Consider the following 18,605-nt stretch of genomic DNA (forward strand, 5'->3'; position numbering starts at 1 on the left):
GGACCGTGTTCATCTTCCCTCATCTCTGTCCTTGTCCTCATCCTATCCACTCTTCTCCCTGACCTGTCCAGTTCCCACTCTGTCTCTAAATGTAGACCTTGAATCCAGAGAGAGGCAGCATCTGCAGTGTTGATCTGAGGGGATGATCTGAACTGATACGGTAGGAAGCATAAGTTCCAGTGCAATGCCTGGGCTGTAGTAACTTGTGTATTTCTGATTTAGAATAATGTATTTTTGGATGTGCCTATTTAGCTGAAAAGAGAGGCCCCTCGTTACATTTTATGCACTCCTTAGATACATAATTCTGAATAAAGTAGAGCCTCACCAGTCAGCACTAGTGAAGTGAACCAGCAGAATAAATTAGTCACATCAGCATGTCTGTGAATGTTGGAGTGATCACTGTGGGGCAGTCCACCCTTGGCCCTGTCCCTCTCATTGACTAAGCCATGAGAAAAGGCTACTTAAATTGCTGCTATTCTTTCTCCTGCCTGTGGCTACATGGATGGATGTGGGGCCAGATTCCATCTGTGGCTGTGGGAGTAAAGAGGAACTATCTCACTGAGGCCATATCTACACTACGAAAGTACTCCGATTTTATGGAAGTCGATTTTTGGGAACAGATTTTATGAAGTAAAGTGCATGCGTCCACACGAAGCACATTAATTCGGCGGTGTGCGTCCACAGTACCGTGGCAAGCGTCAACATTTTGAGTGGTGCACTGTAGGTAGCTATCCCACAGTTCCCGCAGTCCCCACTGCCCATTGGAATTCTAGGCTGAGCTCCCAGTGCCTGATAGGGCCAAAAATTTGTCGCGGGTGGTTATGGGTAAATGTCGTCAGTCAACCCTCCCTCCCTCCCTCTGTGAAAGCAACAGCAGACAATCATTTTGCGCCCTTTTCCCTGGACTGCCCAAGCAGACGCCATAGCACAGCAAGCATGGAGCCCGTTCAGCTCACCGCAGCAGTTATGACCATTGTAAACCCCTCGCGCATTATCGTGCAGTTTATGCAGAACCAGCACCTGAAAAACCAGGCAAGGAGGCGACGGAAGCGCGGTGATGAGGACATGAACACAGATTTCTCTAAAACTGCGGTCCCCAGCAATTTGGAGATCATGGTGTTACTGGGGCAGGCTCATGCCGTGGAATGCTGATTTGTGGGCCCGGGAAACAAGCACAGAGTGGTGGGACCACATAGTGTTGCAGGTTTGGGATGATTCCCAGTGGCTCCGAAACTTTCGCATGCGTAAGGGCACTTTCATGGAACTTTGACTTGCTTTCCCCTGCCCTGAAGCGCAAGAATACCAAGATGAGAGCAGCCCTCACAGTTCACAAGCGAGCGGCAATAGCCCTGTGGAAGCTTGCAACGCCAGACAGCTACCGGTCAGTCGGTAATCAGTTTGGAGTGGGCAAATCTACTGTGGGGGTTGCTGTGATGCAAGTAGCCAGTGCAATCACTGAGCTGCTGCTATCAAAGGTAGTGACTCTGGGAAATGTGCCGGTCATACTAGATGGCTTTGCTGCAATGGGATTCCCTAACTGTGGTGGGGCTATAGACGGAACGCATATCCATATCTTGGGACCGGACCACCAGGGCAGCCAGTACATAAGTTGCAAGGGGTACTTTTCAATGGTGCTGCAAACACTGGTGGATCACAAGGGACATTTCGCCAGCATCAATGTGGGATGGCCAGGAAAGGTTCATGACGCTCGCGTCTTCAGGAACTCTGGTCTGTTTAAATGGCTGCAGGAAGGGATTTACTTCCCAGACCAGAAAATGACTGTTGGGGAAGTTGAAATGCCTATAGTTTTCCTTGGGGACCCAGCCTACCCCTTAATGCCCTGGCTCGTGAAGCCGTACACAGGCTCTGTGGACAGTAGTAAGGAGCTGTTCAACTATAGGCTGAGCAAGTGCAGAATGGTGGTAGAGTGTGCATTTGGACGTTTAAAGGGTCGCTGGCACAGTTTACTGACTCGCTTAGACCTCAGCGAAACCAATATTCCCATTGTTATTGCTGCTTGCTGTGTGCTCCACAATCTCTGTGAGAGTAAAGGGGAGACGTTTATGGCGGGGTGGGAGGTTGATGCAAATCGCCTGGCCGCTGATTACACGCAGCCAGACACCATGGCGGTTAGAAGAGCACAGCAGGAAGCGCTGCACATCGGAGAAGCTTTGAAAACCTGTTTCATGACTGGCCAGGGTACTGTGTGACAGTTCTGTTTGTTTCTCCTTGAGGAAAACCCACCCCCTTGGTTGCCTCTAAATTCCCTGTAAGCCACCTGTCCTCCCCCCTTAGATCACAGCTTGCTTGCAAAGGAAATAAAGTCACCTATCTTTTAAAAAAGTGTATTCTTTATTAATTGATTATAAAAATAGGGAGATAATTCTCAAGGTAGCCCAGGTGGGGTGTGGGAGGAGGGGAAGAGGGAAGGAAAAGGCCACTTCAAAACTTCTTGAATGACAGCCTTCTGTTGCTTGGGCTGTCCACTAGGGTGGAGTGGTTGGTGCCCAGAGCCTCCCTCCCCGCGTTCTTGGGCGTCTGATGAGGACGCTATGGAACTTGGGGAGGACGGAGGGCAGTTAAACAGGGGCTGCAGCGGCAGTCTGTGATCCTGCTGCCATTCATGAACCTCCACCAGACGCTGGAGCATGTCCGTTTGATCCCACAATAGCCCCAGCGTTGCCTCATGCCTCCTCTGATCTTCCTGCCGCCACCTCTCCTCATGTTCATCGGCCACTTTCCTGTACTCTGCTATTGTGTCCCTCCACGCATTCTGCTGAGCTCTGTCAGTGCCGGACGACTGCATGAGCTCAGAGAACATTTCAGTGCGCGTGCGGTTTTTTCGCTGCCTTATCTGAGATAGCCTTTGGGACGGAGGCTTGAAACATTTGCAGCTGCTGGAGGGGAAAAAAAAGGGAGTGAAGTATTTAAAAAGATACATTTTACAGAACAATGGCTATACTCCTTCATGGTGAACAGCACTATTCATATTACATAGCACATGTGATTTTGTTACAAGGTCGCATTTTGCATCTTACATTAAATGCCTGCGGCTTTGGTGTTAGAGATCACACACGCAGTGCCGGGCAACAGAATTCGGCTTGTAGGCGGCCATGATAAGCCATAGTCTTTCGGCTTCTGCAACCTTCATAACAGCAGTGCCCTCCTCTCCCATACTAAGCAAAGCACGTTGAGTTGGCCATTTAGTGCTGCGGGTTTCCTGTTAACGTGCAGCAGCAGAAACCAAACTAACCCCCCCCCCCGCCCCGCAATTCTCTCGGATGATTGCTTTACCCCTCCCTGCTAGCCAAACACGAACAGCTCAGTGCCAATCCCTCCGCTCCCCCCCCTCCCCCCCCGTGGCTAACTGCGGGGAGGATTTCTTTTCAGCCACAGACAAACAGCCCAGTAGGAATGGCCACCTCTGAATGTCCCCTTAATTAAATTCCCCTAATTCAATCAGGTTACCATGAACGATATCACTCTCCTGAGGATAACACAGAGAGATAAAGAATGGATGTTGCTTGAATGCCAGCAAACACCAGGACCGTACACTGCCAGGCTTTGTCATGCAGTGATACCAGATTACTTGCTACTAGCATGGCGTGGTAAAGTGTCCTACCATGGAGGACAGAATAAGGCTGCTCTTCCCAGAAACCTTCTGCAAAGGCTTTTAGAGTACCTCCAGGAGAGCTTCATGGAGATGTCCCTACAGGATTTCCGCTCCATTCCCATGTCTAGTTGGCAGCCGGTATCAAGTGGAGTGCCGCAAGGGGCGGTCCTGGGGCCGGTTTTGTTCAATATCTTCATAAACGATCTGGAGGATGGTGTGGATTGCACCCTCAGCGAGTTTGCAGATGACACTAAACTGGGAGGAGAGGTAGATACGCTGGAGGGTAGGGATAGGATACAGAGGGACCTAGACAAATTGGAGGATTGGGCCAAAAGAAATCTGAGGTTCAACAAGGACAAGTGCAGAGTCCTGCACTTAGGACGGAAGAATCCCATGCACCGCTACAGACTAGGGACCGAATGGCTCGGAAGCAGTTCTGCAGAAAAGGACCTAGGGGTTACAGTGGACGAGAAGTTGGATATGAGTCAACAGTGTGCCCTTGTTGCCAAGAAGGCCAATGGCATTTTGGGATGTATAAGTAGGGGCATTGCCAGCAGATCGAGGGACGTGATCGTTTCCCTCTCTTCAACACTGATGAGGCCTCATCTGGAGTACTGTGTCCAGTTTTGGGCCCCACACTACAAGAAGGATGTGGAAAAATTGGAAAGAGTCCAGCGGAGGGCAACAAAAATGATTAGGGGACTGGAACACATGACTTATGAGGAGAGGCTGAGGGAACTGGGATTGTTTAGTCTGCGGAAGAGAAGAATGAGGGGGGATTTTGATAGCTGCTTTCAACTACCTGAAAGGGGGTTCCAAAGAGGATGGCTCTAGACTGTTCTCAGTGGTAGCAGATGACAGAACAAGGAGTAATGGTCTCAAGTTGCAGTGGGGGAGATTTAGGTTGGATATTAGCAAAAACTTTTTCACTAGGAGGGTGGTGAAACACTGGAATGCGTTACCTAGGGAGGTGGTGGAATCTCCTTCCTGAGCAGTTTTTAAGGTCAGACTTGACAAAGCCCTGGCTGGGATGATTTAATTGGGGAGCGGTCCTGCTTTGAGCAGGGGGTTGGACTAGATGACCTCCTGAGGTCCCTTCCAACCCTGATATTCTATGACACGTTAACAGACTTTTCCAGTATCTGTACTGGCCACGAATGCATCCCAAGTCCTCAGGGCTACTTAATAATTAAAAAACGCTTGCTTTTATAACATGTATTATATTTAAAAAGGTACACTCACCAGAGGTCCCTTCTCCGGCTTCGTTGGGTTGGGAGGGTATTTCAGTCAGGGTGATTAAAAACATCCTGGCTGTCGGGGAGAAAGGTGTGCTGTGTGCTCTCCTCAAGCTTGTCCTCCTCCTCATCTTTCCTGTCCACAAAATCCTTAGGCATGGTGGAGAGTACCCCATCATCGGAGTCCACAGACAGGGGAGGGGTAGTGGTGGCGGCCCCCCATAGGATTGCATGCAGCTCAGCATAGAAGCAGCATGTCTGGGGCTCTGTCCTGGAGCATCCGTTTTGATTCTTGGTTTTCTGGTACGCTTGTCTGAGCTCCTTAAGTTTCACGTGGCACTGTGTTGCGTCCCTGCTGTAGTCTCTGTACCTCATGGTCTTGGAGATTTTTTTGAAATGTTTTGGCATTTCATCTTTTGGAATGTAGTTCTGATAGCACGGATTCCTCTCCCCATACAGCGATCAGATCCAGTACCTCCCGTTCGGTCCATGCTGGAGCTCTTTTTGATTCTGGGACTGCATGGTCACCTGTGCTGATGAGCTCGCCTGGCCAAACAGGAAATGAGATTCAGAAGTTCCCGGTGCTTTTCCTGTACACCTGGCCAGTGCATCCGAGTTCAGAGTGCTGTCCAAAGTGGTCACGTGCACTGTGGGATAGCTCCCGGAGGCCAATACCTTCGAATTACATCCACGTTAACCCTAATTCGAAACGGCGATGTCGATTTCAGCGCTAATCCCCTCGTTGGGGAGGGGTACTGAAATCGGTTTTAAGAGTCTTTTATGTTGAAAAAAATGGCTTCATTGTGTGGACGGGTGCAGGGTTAATTTGATTTAACGCTGCTCAATCAGACATAAACTCGTAGTGTAGACCAGGCCTAACAACTTGATCCAGAGAGGCCTATAGAAATGACTTTGGTGTAGCTCTCTCTTCTGCTCAACAGCATTTCTTAAGACAGTTAGCACCTCTGCTTCTATACTTTTTGTGGTGATTAAGTTATCTCTGAAGATATAGGAGGGATGGTTCCCACTTTGCTGCTCTGTGGAGAGATAGGACAGTCATCTGCCCCACATTAGCTGGCCTAAATGTCATAGGGAGCATGTAGGTGGCAGCTTTCTGAATAAATACCTCTGGGAAACTCTACAGCACCCTTTCTAAAGTCCTTCCCACTCCCTGCATGAACTTAGCTAGCTGTTGGAACCCAGTGGACAGCTTAATTTTTTTACTCAGACAGAGGCTGCATCAGAGCCGGTCTGATGGGGTCACTGTGGGAGCAATGTGAGTTGCTCAGAATTTGAGCTGAGCAAATGCTGCAGGATCAAGCCAATTAATCTCCCATTTGAAGCAGTCTTGTATTTATAAATAGTTTGCACAGACATCTTATTTTGTAGGTTTTGAAGCCTTTTTTGTTACGTCGTATAAAAGCTGAAGTAGAAAAGAGCTTGCCTCCGAAAAAGGAAGTAAAGATTTACCTTGGGCTCAGTAAAATGCAGAGAGAATGGTGAGTTATTTATGTTAATGTAAAATTGCTCTAAATTATAACTATATATCAGACTCAGTATATTTTTCTTTTATTTTTTGTAGCCATGTCTCTACCACAGGTATGGTCAGCATATAAAGGGACTGGGTTAATTAGAAAAGCACATTTCCACCAGAAATATTTGTATCTGCTAGTTAAAAAAAAAAAAAAAAAAAAACCACAATATTACTGAAACTAAAAGGAACTAGAGAAAAATTGTGTTTTTCTCTATTTTTGTCAAGGTTTTTAAAAAAAAAAACAACAAAACTTGTGCATTTAATAAAGTGTGTCTAGTCAGTTTCACTCTTTTGTTGATGCACAGTGGGCTTATCTTAATTATGTGCTAACATGCTGACTTGATTCTCCTGTCCTTCTTTTATGGGGCAGCTTACATTAATGTTTTTCCCCAGTACCTGCCAAAAGTGTATTTACAGTAACAGGAGTAGAACTAGATCTAAAATAGAAGCATGATGCAATTGTGCAGAGGTGTGAAATGGAGAAAGGGTTTTGGTTATTTTTTTTTTTTTAAAAGAAGTTTTTCATCCATTTCTTTTTATGTAGCTTTCAAACATAGTGATGGGAAAACAGGAATTTCTCAAGATCAGACCCAATTGTCCATCTAATCCAAAAGCTGACAGACAGTGGCCTTAACTGGGTGCCTCAGAAGAAATGCAAGAAACCTCATGGCTAATAATTATGGAATAACCTGTTTGTATGGGGAACTTTTTTTAGTCAGATGTTGACTTACATACTGGAGCATAAGAATTTATGTCCCTTCTAATTTTTGTCAAATCCTACGTAATGTAACAGTGGATGTTGTCATTATCCAGCTTAAAAAACAAACAAAAACAAAAAAGCGTAGCAACCCCAGGACTTTTTAGAGATTTACTTGTGTTTTAAATGTGCACAAACTAGAGGCTGTAAACTTCTTATTTATTGCCTGTAAAACTTCAGGTATACAAGGATCCTGATGAAAGATATTGACATTCTAAATTCCGCTGGGAAAATGGATAAGATGCGGCTGTTGAATATTTTGATGCAGTTGCGAAAGTGCTGCAACCATCCATACCTATTTGATGGTGCTGAACCTGGACCTCCTTATACTACTGACATGCATCTTGTCAATAACAGTGGTAAAATGGTAGCTCTGGATAAACTGCTGGCAAAACTCAAAGAACAGGGTGAGTGGAAGCTATAGGACAATAGCTGTATGAATAGTATTAGTAACAAATAAAATGGCTCAGTTTAAAAATCATTCCCACTTACAAAGTCGTATTTGTTACAAACTAAAAGGGTTTTGTGGAGTTTCTAAGTGGCAGGCAAGGCATAGAGGAAGGGAGAACTTCACAGTTAGGAAATGATGAAGAGGGGTAAGATGGGAGGGAAAGAAATGAAAATAGATAAGAAAAATAAGAGTGGAATAGGAAGCCATGAAGAGCCGGGAAGTTTGGGAGATGAGAAGGGGATATGTCAGGAGAGACCAGACTTTCTGACCACCTGTCAGGTTAATGTTTGATATGGCTTTAGGCCAATAGGCTTCCATGGGAGTTGACAAGAATTGGAGAGCCAGGTCCTGTTCAGAGTGCTGGTGTTTGTGGTTGCATAGACTGGCTGGAGTCGTAGTAGGCTTGAATAAACTTCTGTGTATTAGATTTTGTTCAAGCTCCAAACATAATGGGTCTCTTCCACCACTGCTTTTACATATATTGACAATGGAATTTTGTGTGCTGTTGTGCTGTATGTTTTTGCCGCCTGATATTTTTCTGATTAAAAAAATCACTTAACTGATGGAATGTCGGTACAATATGTGGGGCAGAGAATGTAGAATTTAATGGATTTTAAGTTTTTGGTAGAAGCCCTATTTAAAAAACCCCAAACAAACCTTAAATTCACCACAGTGCATACATGGGGGCGGGGACGGGAAGGGGGGGGACTAGTGATCTCCATCTTTTTTTTGAAAAATGGTTCTTGTATGGGGGATCTAGTGTTTCTGTTACAGTCTTTAAGAATGTTCTTTTATTTCTTCAGTTGCTATCCGGATACTGTTGTAAAAATGACCCTTATTGAAAAAATTGCATAATAGGAGTTTAAAATCAATTACTGAACAATAAACTTACCAAAAAAAAAAAAAATAGAACCGTTTGAATAAACTGATCATCAGTTAGGGAGGAATATTATGTAAACCTGGTACTGTATTTCACATTAATTCTTTCTGTGCACTTAACCTATTCCTGTTTGGTTCTGTGATAAGATTTATATTAAAATTACTTTGTTTTCTGTACCAATCTGTCAGGCTCCAGAGTTCTCATTTTTAGTCAGATGACCCGCTTACTGGATATTTTGGAGGATTATTGCATGTGGCGTGGTTATGAGTACTGCCGACTAGATGGACAGACGCCTCATGAAGAAAGAGAGGTGAGATGTGTTAGCAAGGACTGCTTCATTATTTAAGCTAGTTATTTAGAGTTGGGCAAACCCTGTCATTGGATACCTGCATGCAATTTGAAAGTAAAGTCTCTAGATTTGTGTAAGGACAAACGTAAGGTCTGCTAGAGTACTATTAACTCTTTTTTTTTTTTTTTTTTTGGAAAATCTGAGGAAATATTAATATACTCTGAATATGTTTAACTTTTAGAAAAGTGGGCTGAAAATGAATAGGTAACCTGATGTACATACTTGCAATAATTGGCTGGGAATGTAGGTCAAAATCCTATAATTTTACAGTATGCAGTAGGCTATTGTGGCTGTGCAGAGCCCTGCTGACTTTTCAGGCTCCATCTGTGTGTAGTGGTGTGCTTGTCTATTGTAAATTGCAAGGTCAGGGCCACAGTGTAGGACTTGTGGGGCTTTACTTTTTTATGATGATGAAACATTTCATTATATTGACTGAGAAATTATTTGGCTTGCCTATGCAAACCTGGCCTTTTAAAGTTGTTGGTATAGTATATAGACACCAAAGAAAGTCACTAATAAAAATCATTTATTTGAAGATTCTGCTATCTTAATGAGTTTCTATTTTCTTTTAGGAAGCAATAGACACCTTTAATGCTCCCAACAGTAGCAAATTCATTTTTATGCTCAGTACCAGGGCAGGAGGTCTGGGGATTAATCTGGCAACTGCTGATGTGGTTATTCTCTATGATTCAGACTGGAATCCACAAGTGGATCTGCAGGCTATGGTGAGTAATCTTTTAATGCATCTCAAGGTCCCCGCCCAGTTATCCATATAAAATAATACATATGATAGAACTCAAAGGCTTATGAAGGAATATAGTGGTAGTACTTTTCCAGGGTTACAGATTTGTTAAAGTGGATTAAAGGCGGGGTTGGGGGGGAAGAAAAGCAAGTTCCATGTTGAGTTATGCCATTTTCAAGTACCTATTAACAAAAGGGAGGGGGAACCCTTAAATCCTCATTCTGGTTCGAAAGTGCAGTTTTGGAAAAATAATCTTCTCCTGTAAAAATGGCTATTTGCAGAGTTTTCCGCTTTAGTATTTATAGATAATTCCAAAAAGTGTGCCGTTTGATGAAAATGTTGTTGTAACCTGAATTATGGAAGAAATGGCAAATTCCTTGCCCTCCAAAAATACCCATCTAAGAAAAAATACTGAAATTGTATTTCATAAATTACTTTCCTCACCATAGTACAGCAGTATTGTTTTGCCACACAAAGACTGACAATAGTCATTCCAGTAAATGCAAAATTTGATGACTGTAAAAACACTTCTCCATAAAGGATGAAATGCATATACAATTTTAGGGGCAGATTGGCTTCGAGCCACATCAGAAGAGGCTTAGCCAGAATTCTGACTTGTGTTCCAGGAAAATCACGTGCTGGACCAACATCTCCGCCACCTTTTTACAGGGTGCAGTGAAGCATTTACCTCTGTTCTAGGACAGCACGGCCTCTTTTTGCCCTTCCTGGGAACATAGTACTATAGGTGCACTAGGCTAGGGTAGTTCCACTGTTACCCAGTTGGGTTGTGCCCCACCCCTGTATAGGGACACAAAGAGATCCAGGAATAATCTTATCAGTGGAAAAAAGATCAAGCCTGATCTTAAAAAAAGTTATCCTCTTTTGGGTGATATATTACAACCAAGGCCTCTAGTTTGTTTCACATGGAAGTTAAAGATCATATAGCGCTGTCTATGATTTTGTTTTGATGTCCTTAATGAAAATATCTTTTTCACCATGTTGTTGTGAAGCATGTTGACTACTACATTGTGCTGCAGATGTAGGCTAAATTTCTGTGGTGCAACGTGTGCATCGTTTGTGAGGTATTCTGAGATTTTTTTTTTTAGGAAGAAGGCTGCTATATTAGTATTATGCAGGACAGCATAAGAGCTGGAGATGGAGGCATTAAAAGGAATCAAATGTAAAATATTACAGTGGAACAAAGAATTATTATGTTAGTCTATCGTAGGTATTTGTAAGTTCTCTAATCACTCTACTATTTAACCACAAGTAGAAAAATCATGTCTAAATCTCTCTGGCATTGGGAGTTGGGATTTGCCATTTTTCTATTGTATTGTATGATGCTCTAATTTATTATTTATTACAACCCTTTTCTGCATTTGGGGAAAAAATAAAAAAATATTGAACAGCTCTCAGTATCAGGGATTTAGTGTAACACAATCCAGAATTCTTGTACCAATGACTTATGGACCATTAGAAAGCAGATTTTTTTAAAATCGAACAGAAGAACAAATTCCTTCATATTTGTTTTCTTGTCATATTTGTTTGTGATGTGTAAATTTTCTCTATTGAATCACCACAATATTTGCTAGATTAGATACAATATAATACTCAGTTACACTGATTGAAATCAGAATTACTCTGGATTTACGTTCATTTGCTCTAGATTTACACTGATGTTTCTGAGATCAGTCAGAATCTTTCCCAGTATGTAGAAATATTACAGTAATAGTGCTTTTAAGAAAAAAATCAGTTGTGTAAACATAATACTTATTCAGTAGTAAGTAGGAAGCCAAGAAAATAATCTAGAATAATTTGAAGTTAGACAGTTTCTTCTGGTGTTTGTGCTAAGATATTTCAGCCAAATTGCTGCTATGTTCCTGTTACCTAAGGGGTTTTTTATTTTATTTTTTGTTTAGGATCGTGCGCACCGTATTGGTCAAAAGAAGCCAGTTCGTGTATTCCGACTTATCACTGACAATACTGTTGAAGACAGGATCGTAGAAAGAGCTGAGATAAAACTGAGACTGGACTCTATAGTTATACAGCAAGGTATCAAATACTGTATACACATCTGAGGACAGAATTTGGTTCTTTCACTTTGCACAGAGTTCACCATACAAAATGCAAGGCACTGAAGAATCAGGCCTGTATGTCTGTAATAGTGGAATATTAATTGAACCTAAAATAGCAAGCATTCATTTAAAGGCCTGATTCTTCACTTCTTACTCAGATGGAGCTTTCTTTGACATTAATGGGAGTTTTGCCTGAGTAAAGAGTGCAGGACAGAGCACCTACTCCTAAGAAACTGAATTAGTAAAAGCAAAGTAGCTATTGAATGGTGCTTCTCTGAATATGCATGCTATAAAAAAAAGATGCGTTCCATGACAGTTACAGTTCAGTAGGTACTGTATTTATTTACATTTCTGTAATATATTGAACTGTAAAATTGCGTTGCAATTTGAGTTGAAGCTCCGTGTGCGACTCCCCTGTCCTTCCTGTGTTGCTAAATAGGAAGCTGATCCTCACTAGATGGAAAGGGTGTTGCAGGTTGGGCTTGGCATGGGAAAGGTTAACCTTTTTGGTTTAAAGCATTCAATGTATTTCTAATGCTAGGAAGACTCATAGATCAGCAGTCTAACAAACTAGCAAAAGATGAAATGCTGCAGATGATCCGGCATGGAGCCACACATGTTTTTGCTTCCAAGGACAGTGAACTGACAGAGGAAGATATTACCACTATTTTAGAAAGAGGTGAAAAGAAGGTGAGAGCATAGTTTCATTTGGAATTTGGAACATAATTGTAAAAGAAAAGAGTTAGGAATCACCAAACCTGTTTAAATTGTAAATTTTGTTTTGTTGCTCATCCACAAAAAAAAAAAATCTGACAAAATTTGAATTTATTGATTCAGCTATGTGCCGCTAGCAGCTATGTGCCGCTTCTCCTATATAATAGGAAACATCTTGGAAGGGAAAAAGCGATAGGTCTGTTTAGTTGTGCTCTCATTTCCTGCTTCTCAGTAAGTTACCTGAATATGTTACAATCTAATATTTCATAAGTTTTTTTTTTTAAGGTCTCCCAAAAGCAGCAGTTATTTTTTTCAGGTCCAAAAAAATTAATAAAATGTTAGTTTTAGTGCTGTTGTTTCATTAAATAAGCTTTTAGAAGTGAGTATTGTTAAACTTTTGGTCAGAAATCCTATGACAGGTTTTTCATAGATGTAAGAGCTTTTTGAAACTATATATGGCAGTAGGTAGCTTAGTGGACTAATGAACAACCTTTTCAGCTCAGAAGAGTTGTACATAAATTTTGTTGAAATTATTTGGTACCAGCATAAAGTATAGGAGATGTTGGGGCACATCATAACAGCATACTAAACTTAGCTTAATAGGAAGTCTCAGTGCACGAGAGCAAAGGACTGGAATAAAAGGTGTGCTTCAGATCCTAATGAAGGAGATGGGTACTTCTACTCATGAAAGATGAGTACTAATATGCATGAAAGTAAAAAAGAAGGGAGAAAACTTAACTGAGTGATGCTGATTTTTTTTTTTTTTTTAGAAACTTAACACAGAATTTAGAGTATCTCAGACGTGTTGATAAAGGTAACTTTATCTCTGTGCCTTATTTTAGACAGCTGAAATGAATGAACGTTTGCAAAAAATGGGAGAGAGCTCTTTAAGGAACTTCACTATGGACACAGAGATGAGTTTATACAACTTTGAAGGTGAAGATTATAGAGAAAAACAAAAGGTGACTTTGTTTTCTTGTACATGTAGCAATGTGTTTACTTTAATTACAATTGTGATGAGTGAATCAGATTTCACAAGCATAAAAACATTTCATTAGGAGTGCCATAGCTGTAAATAAGAGGCTAGGAATTCACTTAAAAATTTTTACTTTGCTCTTCTAAAATTTTGCTTTATCTATGGTACTATTAAAAATAAAAAAAATTGATCAGGTTCATCTATCAAAAAACTTACTCTTTACAAACATCCATTGCAGAAGATGAAAGCTGCTATTGCCCAAATCTTGTAGATCTGTCTAAGGCAAAACTTCTATTATGCCTCATTCTTCTTGGAAGTCTTTGGAGTTACATTGGTTTTATTCCTGTGTAACTGAGATAAAAATTACACCAATTGACTTCAAAAGAACATGGGCCAGATTCTCCCTGGCATTAGGGTGGTTTTGCACCACTCCAGTGGTGTATAGGTTTCCGGCAACTGCTTAGCTGGCTACAAGATGATCACCCCAGGATAAGGGTATTGTCCAGTGGTGTGTGGAGCTGCCGTAGCAGCTCTGATGCCACTTCCCTCCTTGTGGCTGGTGACCAAAGTTTTCCCTGCACCTCCACAAACCCCATCTGTTGTTAACAGCCTCTTAGGCATCCGGTGCAGGTTGGGTATGAGACTGAGGTGGCTTTGTGCCACCTTTGTGCCCCCTTACCGAATTTTGTTGAGTGCTCCTTAGCAGGAACCAAAAATAAGGGCCCTTGACTTATTTAAATTATGCTCCAAAGGAAATATATTTTTATAGCAAGGCAGTTTCTTCCCATGGTTGAATAATGTCATATATTTATTCTCACCTTTAAGCTTCCTTGCTTACCTTCAAATCCAAACAGTGGGGGTGGGGGAAACCATTTTGGAAATCTTTTCAGCATTATATTTTACTCCTGATAGTATCTTCTATTCTGAATTGGAACAAGGCAGCTCAACCAGTACCAACTGTGGTATTGATCTTGTAGAACCTGTTTGTATGATTACGGTTAATTCACCATTGTCAAACACATTTGTTGCCAAAACTGGTGATTACTGAAGAGCTTGGCCATGATAGATATTTGGAGATATACACTAACAAATTCTTGAATGCAGCCTGAGGCTCTGGTACTGCAAAGATGTCGGTATGGGTAGAATCTTGCCTTCTCACAGAGCTTCACTGACGTTGGTGGAGCTTTGTAAAAGTGCAGGAGTCTGTCCAGGCAGATGTCATTGAAGGTTCAGAGCCTAAAATGGTAATTAATGTTTCAGATCTCTTTGAAGCCGTGTTGACAACTTTTTGAAAATATGGTAGAAAAATGCACCTTGCTAATAAAAGGTTCTGTCATGCTCTCAGTTGCATATGCAGTGGGGATAAATAACAATGTCTGCTGGAAAGTCCCTTAAAACTCACAGGGAGGGGAGCAAAGCCAGCACAACATTGTCACCTCTCTTCTCTATGTTCTGTGGTGTATCGGACAATAGTGGGTGGAGTTCAGCTGTAGCCTTAGTATATGGCATTATCCGCTGGATATCTGTGGTGTTTCTGGCAAATTTCCATTCAATAGCTACTACTGCTTAGATTATAGCATGTGCATGAGTAATGCTGCCAGAGGTAAGAGTAGGCCCAGAAGTAGAGCATAGGTACAGCCCTCCATGTAGATTTTTTAGCATGTCTTGGCAGAGGCAGTGGTGGAATGAAGGGCCACATCCCTTGTCTTCTCCACATGGCTACTTACCTATTCTTCCCCACCTCCATTTCCCTGTGAAATCCTCTTTGTATGTTTGTTTAAAATGCTTTCATCAGAATTTGTCTCTTAGTGATGAACCTTGTAGTAGCATGAATTCTGTTGAACCATAAGCTTTAACTAATGCTCACAATAGAAATACTTTTCATCTATCGGTGGACACTATCTTAATTAGTTCAACCCAAACTGACTAATTGCTTTTTTGTGATTTCAGGAAGATATTTGGAGTTATTTAAACTGTTTTGTTTTGTTTGTTTGTGTGTAGCTGAGTATGATGGAATGGATAGAGCCTCCAAAACGAGAGCGCAAAGCAAACTATGCAGTGGATGCATATTTTAGAGAAGCCCTGCGTGTTAGTGAACCAAAAGTTCCCAAGGTAAAAGAATATCGATTTTTAATCTGTACCACTCTTTTCAACTTGTAGTAAAATCAATATGTGTTTTACAGTGTAAAACGTTGCTACTGTCTGGACAATGGAAACTGAAAGTAATAGAAAATTGCGTAACGGTAATATATATGTATTTTTAAAGGCTCCACGACCCCCCAAACAGCCAAATATTCAAGATTTCCAGTTTTTTCCACCACGATTGTTTGAGCTTCTGGAAAAAGAAATTCTTTATTATCGCAAGACTATAGGCTATAAGGTAATAATGACTTTTCTTTTATTTCAAATGAATTAAATATATTAGTATCAGTGTATCCAGATTTGTTGTAATAGTGAGAATTGCTAAATTTTTAAGGCAAATGAAAGTACTAAAGTCATGTTAATAGGTAATTTAGAGGCTTTCTAGCAATCTTGTATTTGTGTTGACTTGCTGTAGGTTTGATTACTCTTGTGATGTGGAGTTAACAAGATCCAGGAAATGTAACCAAGAGAACAGTCTCATGTTTTACAACAAAAAAAAACAACCCCATCCCACTTCATTAATACTAAGAAAAGACTAAAACAGACACCAACAATGTTGATTCCCCTAATTGAGCCCTAACAACTGGATTCATGCCTAATGCAGGACTTTCACCTCCCCTATTCAGCTGCTGAATTCTCTTCTCTCTTACACTTGCACTAACTAGTTTATACTGATGTGACTCCGTTGACTTCAGTGGAGTTACTCTTTTATTTACACAGGTTTAACTTAGTGCAGAAATCAGGCCAGTTGTGACAAAATGAGACACACAGGAAAGAGATTTGTCCAGAAAAAGATAGTTGGAACATGAAATTATGAAGTGATCTAAAAAATGTAATGCAGGAGAAGTCAGAAGATGGGATTACATAGCAACAAATATGATGTTGACATGACAAAGGCAAAATGATGTAGTATTGCCAAAACTTGGTTTTAATTAAAAAAATGTTTGAAGGGAGAGGGGAAGCTACTTAGGAGCAAAAAGTATGGAGGAAAATGTAGGACTACTGTTCAATAAGGAGTGAGCACAATTAGAAGAGGAAAAGGTAATTTCCCAATGCATGTGCTTAACACTTTCAGCAAAAAGAATGAAAGAAGCATGAGGCTTGGTGATATACATATAAACTAGAACTAGAATATCAACTAGAGGCAGGTAAAAGAACACATAGGTAACTTAAATATATTTAAATCAGTAGCACTAGATTAAATTCATCTGAGTTCCTAAAGGAAGGAGGTGATACCACAGCCATTGGCAATCATTTTTGAGAACTCATGGAGAACAGGCGAAAGGCAAATGTAGTAACAGTTATTCAAGAAAAATGACGCTCCAGCAAAATACAAAGACTTAAAGGAGTTGTGTATATTAACCTTAACACTGGTAACGTACTAAAATTTGCCCTAACATTCCACTTACGAGGTAAAGAGGGCCTATAATATTGTATCTCCCCTGAGTATATGATTTAAAAAAGGGGATACGATGCGAGTCTCCTCTAGAGTTTAAATAAAATTAAAAATACATTAGGTGGCATAGATTGTAAACTCTTTTTAGAGCAGCGACCATGTCATCTCGTTGTTGTGAAGTACCTACCACAGTTACACACAGTGTAAAATAAATAGCAATAATTAAAGTATTTTTATTTACTATTGACAGAGAGCAGTTTGCGGAGTTCTTAGCTAAAATGAGCCTAGCAATTTTCACAAATTAGAAACTTCCTAACCATGTGCTCATTATATATTCGGCTTCAGTTGCATTATAGGTAAATATCAGTGTATCTTTTCAGTTTACTAAGCCTGATTGATGTCTCTCAAGATTAGTGGACCTCACAGTTTGAGAGACACTAACCACCTGGAGCATAATGGTATAACTATAGTGTTGGTTGCTTGAATGGGAGGGAAACGCATTGTCAGCTTTCTCTATTTAATAATAGACCTTACTGGAACAGGTCAGCGAAGATAGGTTTAGTCCTTTATCCTGTGTTCAGATTTAGCAACCTATGTTGGACTCTTTAGAGTGAGGTGAGAAAACTACCAGCATGCACTTCAATTTGCCATTTGTGCAATACTGTAATATGCCACAGCAAGAAATGTCTTGCTGACTTCAGCTGGTTATTATCTTACCATATGCCCAGAAGTATGAGGATGATACAGTTTGTAATTTTGTCATAGCTTGTGCAACTGTTTCTGTTATATGTAAGTGCAATCACATTTTGACTCTTACAATGCTATAGTTGAATAATGTCCTATAGAAGTGGCTTTTACATATTTATGTATTTCGTGTAATTAAAAAAAAAACATTTTGCCTTGGTCCATTCAACTTGATTGCCTTTAATTTCATAGTTCTACTCTGAATTATAGGAGAGGTCAGAAAGGAGTGACCCATTTGCTTAGAATGCCATTCTTAATTTAAGACATCTTTATCATATCTCCTCTTAAGTTTTCTTTCAATTTCTTATTCCTTTGTTCTTTTGATATAATAAACTCTGATGTGGGAATTCAGTGGTCAGAATTATTAATTTCCTATGGGCTTTTCTGTGATGCTCAGTACTACAGTGTTTGAGTGCTTCACGGATAGTCAAGCATTTTACCTCTGTGACACCTTGCCTCGCATCACATAGGAACTCTGTGGTAAAAGCAGGGATAGAATCCAGTTCTCCAGGGCAGCATTCAATTTCTTTAGCCATGAGACTGTCCTTTCTCTCCCTGTGATATTCTCTCTCTGCCACTACACACCCTCCATCTTCTACAACCAAACGTGTCACAGCCCAGAGCTGCAATTGTAGGGAAAGCCCTGCTTAGCCATGAGCTGGGGCATGCCCAGGGTAAATGGAATCTTTGGGGAATTCAGCTACTAAAATCTACAAATGAGCATGTGCAAATTGCAGTTTTTCAAAGCCTTATAATTTTGGCCAGGTTTTCATGGGGACAGCAAAAAAGCACATTCTTGACACAAAGCCCACCTGACAAACTTCAAGTCCCTGGTCCAGAGTATGTGGATACTAGAGCTTTTCAAAGACAAGGTCACCAGAATTTCACACAGCTAAAATGTGGGTGGTTTGGGGTTTTTTTTTTTTGTTAGTCTTGTTCTGAAAAACAGCAGTTTTGTTTGAAGTTTTCCCCCCAAAATGTAGCCCAGGGCAGCCCC

At 41.1% G+C, this 18,605-nt stretch overlaps 1 protein-coding gene across 3 annotated transcripts in view; it reads left to right on the forward strand.

Moving 5' to 3' along the window:
- The window catches only part of SMARCA1 (SNF2 related chromatin remodeling ATPase 1), a 66,704-nt gene that overhangs the window by 27,564 nt on the left and 20,535 nt on the right, over positions 1–18,605 (forward strand). For all 3 annotated transcript variants that reach the window (XM_074962517.1, XM_074962516.1, XM_074962518.1), the window contains exons 10-18: positions 6,238–6,347; positions 7,320–7,546; positions 8,659–8,780; positions 9,392–9,544; positions 11,481–11,613; positions 12,178–12,326; positions 13,193–13,312; positions 15,328–15,438; positions 15,593–15,706. In XM_074962517.1, coding sequence (XP_074818618.1) covers positions 6,238–6,347; positions 7,320–7,546; positions 8,659–8,780; positions 9,392–9,544; positions 11,481–11,613; positions 12,178–12,326; positions 13,193–13,312; positions 15,328–15,438; positions 15,593–15,706 — 1,239 coding nt within the window. The remainder of the gene's footprint in view (positions 1–6,237; positions 6,348–7,319; positions 7,547–8,658; positions 8,781–9,391; positions 9,545–11,480; positions 11,614–12,177; positions 12,327–13,192; positions 13,313–15,327; positions 15,439–15,592; positions 15,707–18,605) is intronic.

This window comes from Natator depressus, chromosome 9 (assembly GCF_965152275.1).
Source record: "Natator depressus isolate rNatDep1 chromosome 9, rNatDep2.hap1, whole genome shotgun sequence".
Lineage (NCBI taxonomy): Eukaryota > Metazoa > Chordata > Testudines > Cheloniidae > Natator > Natator depressus.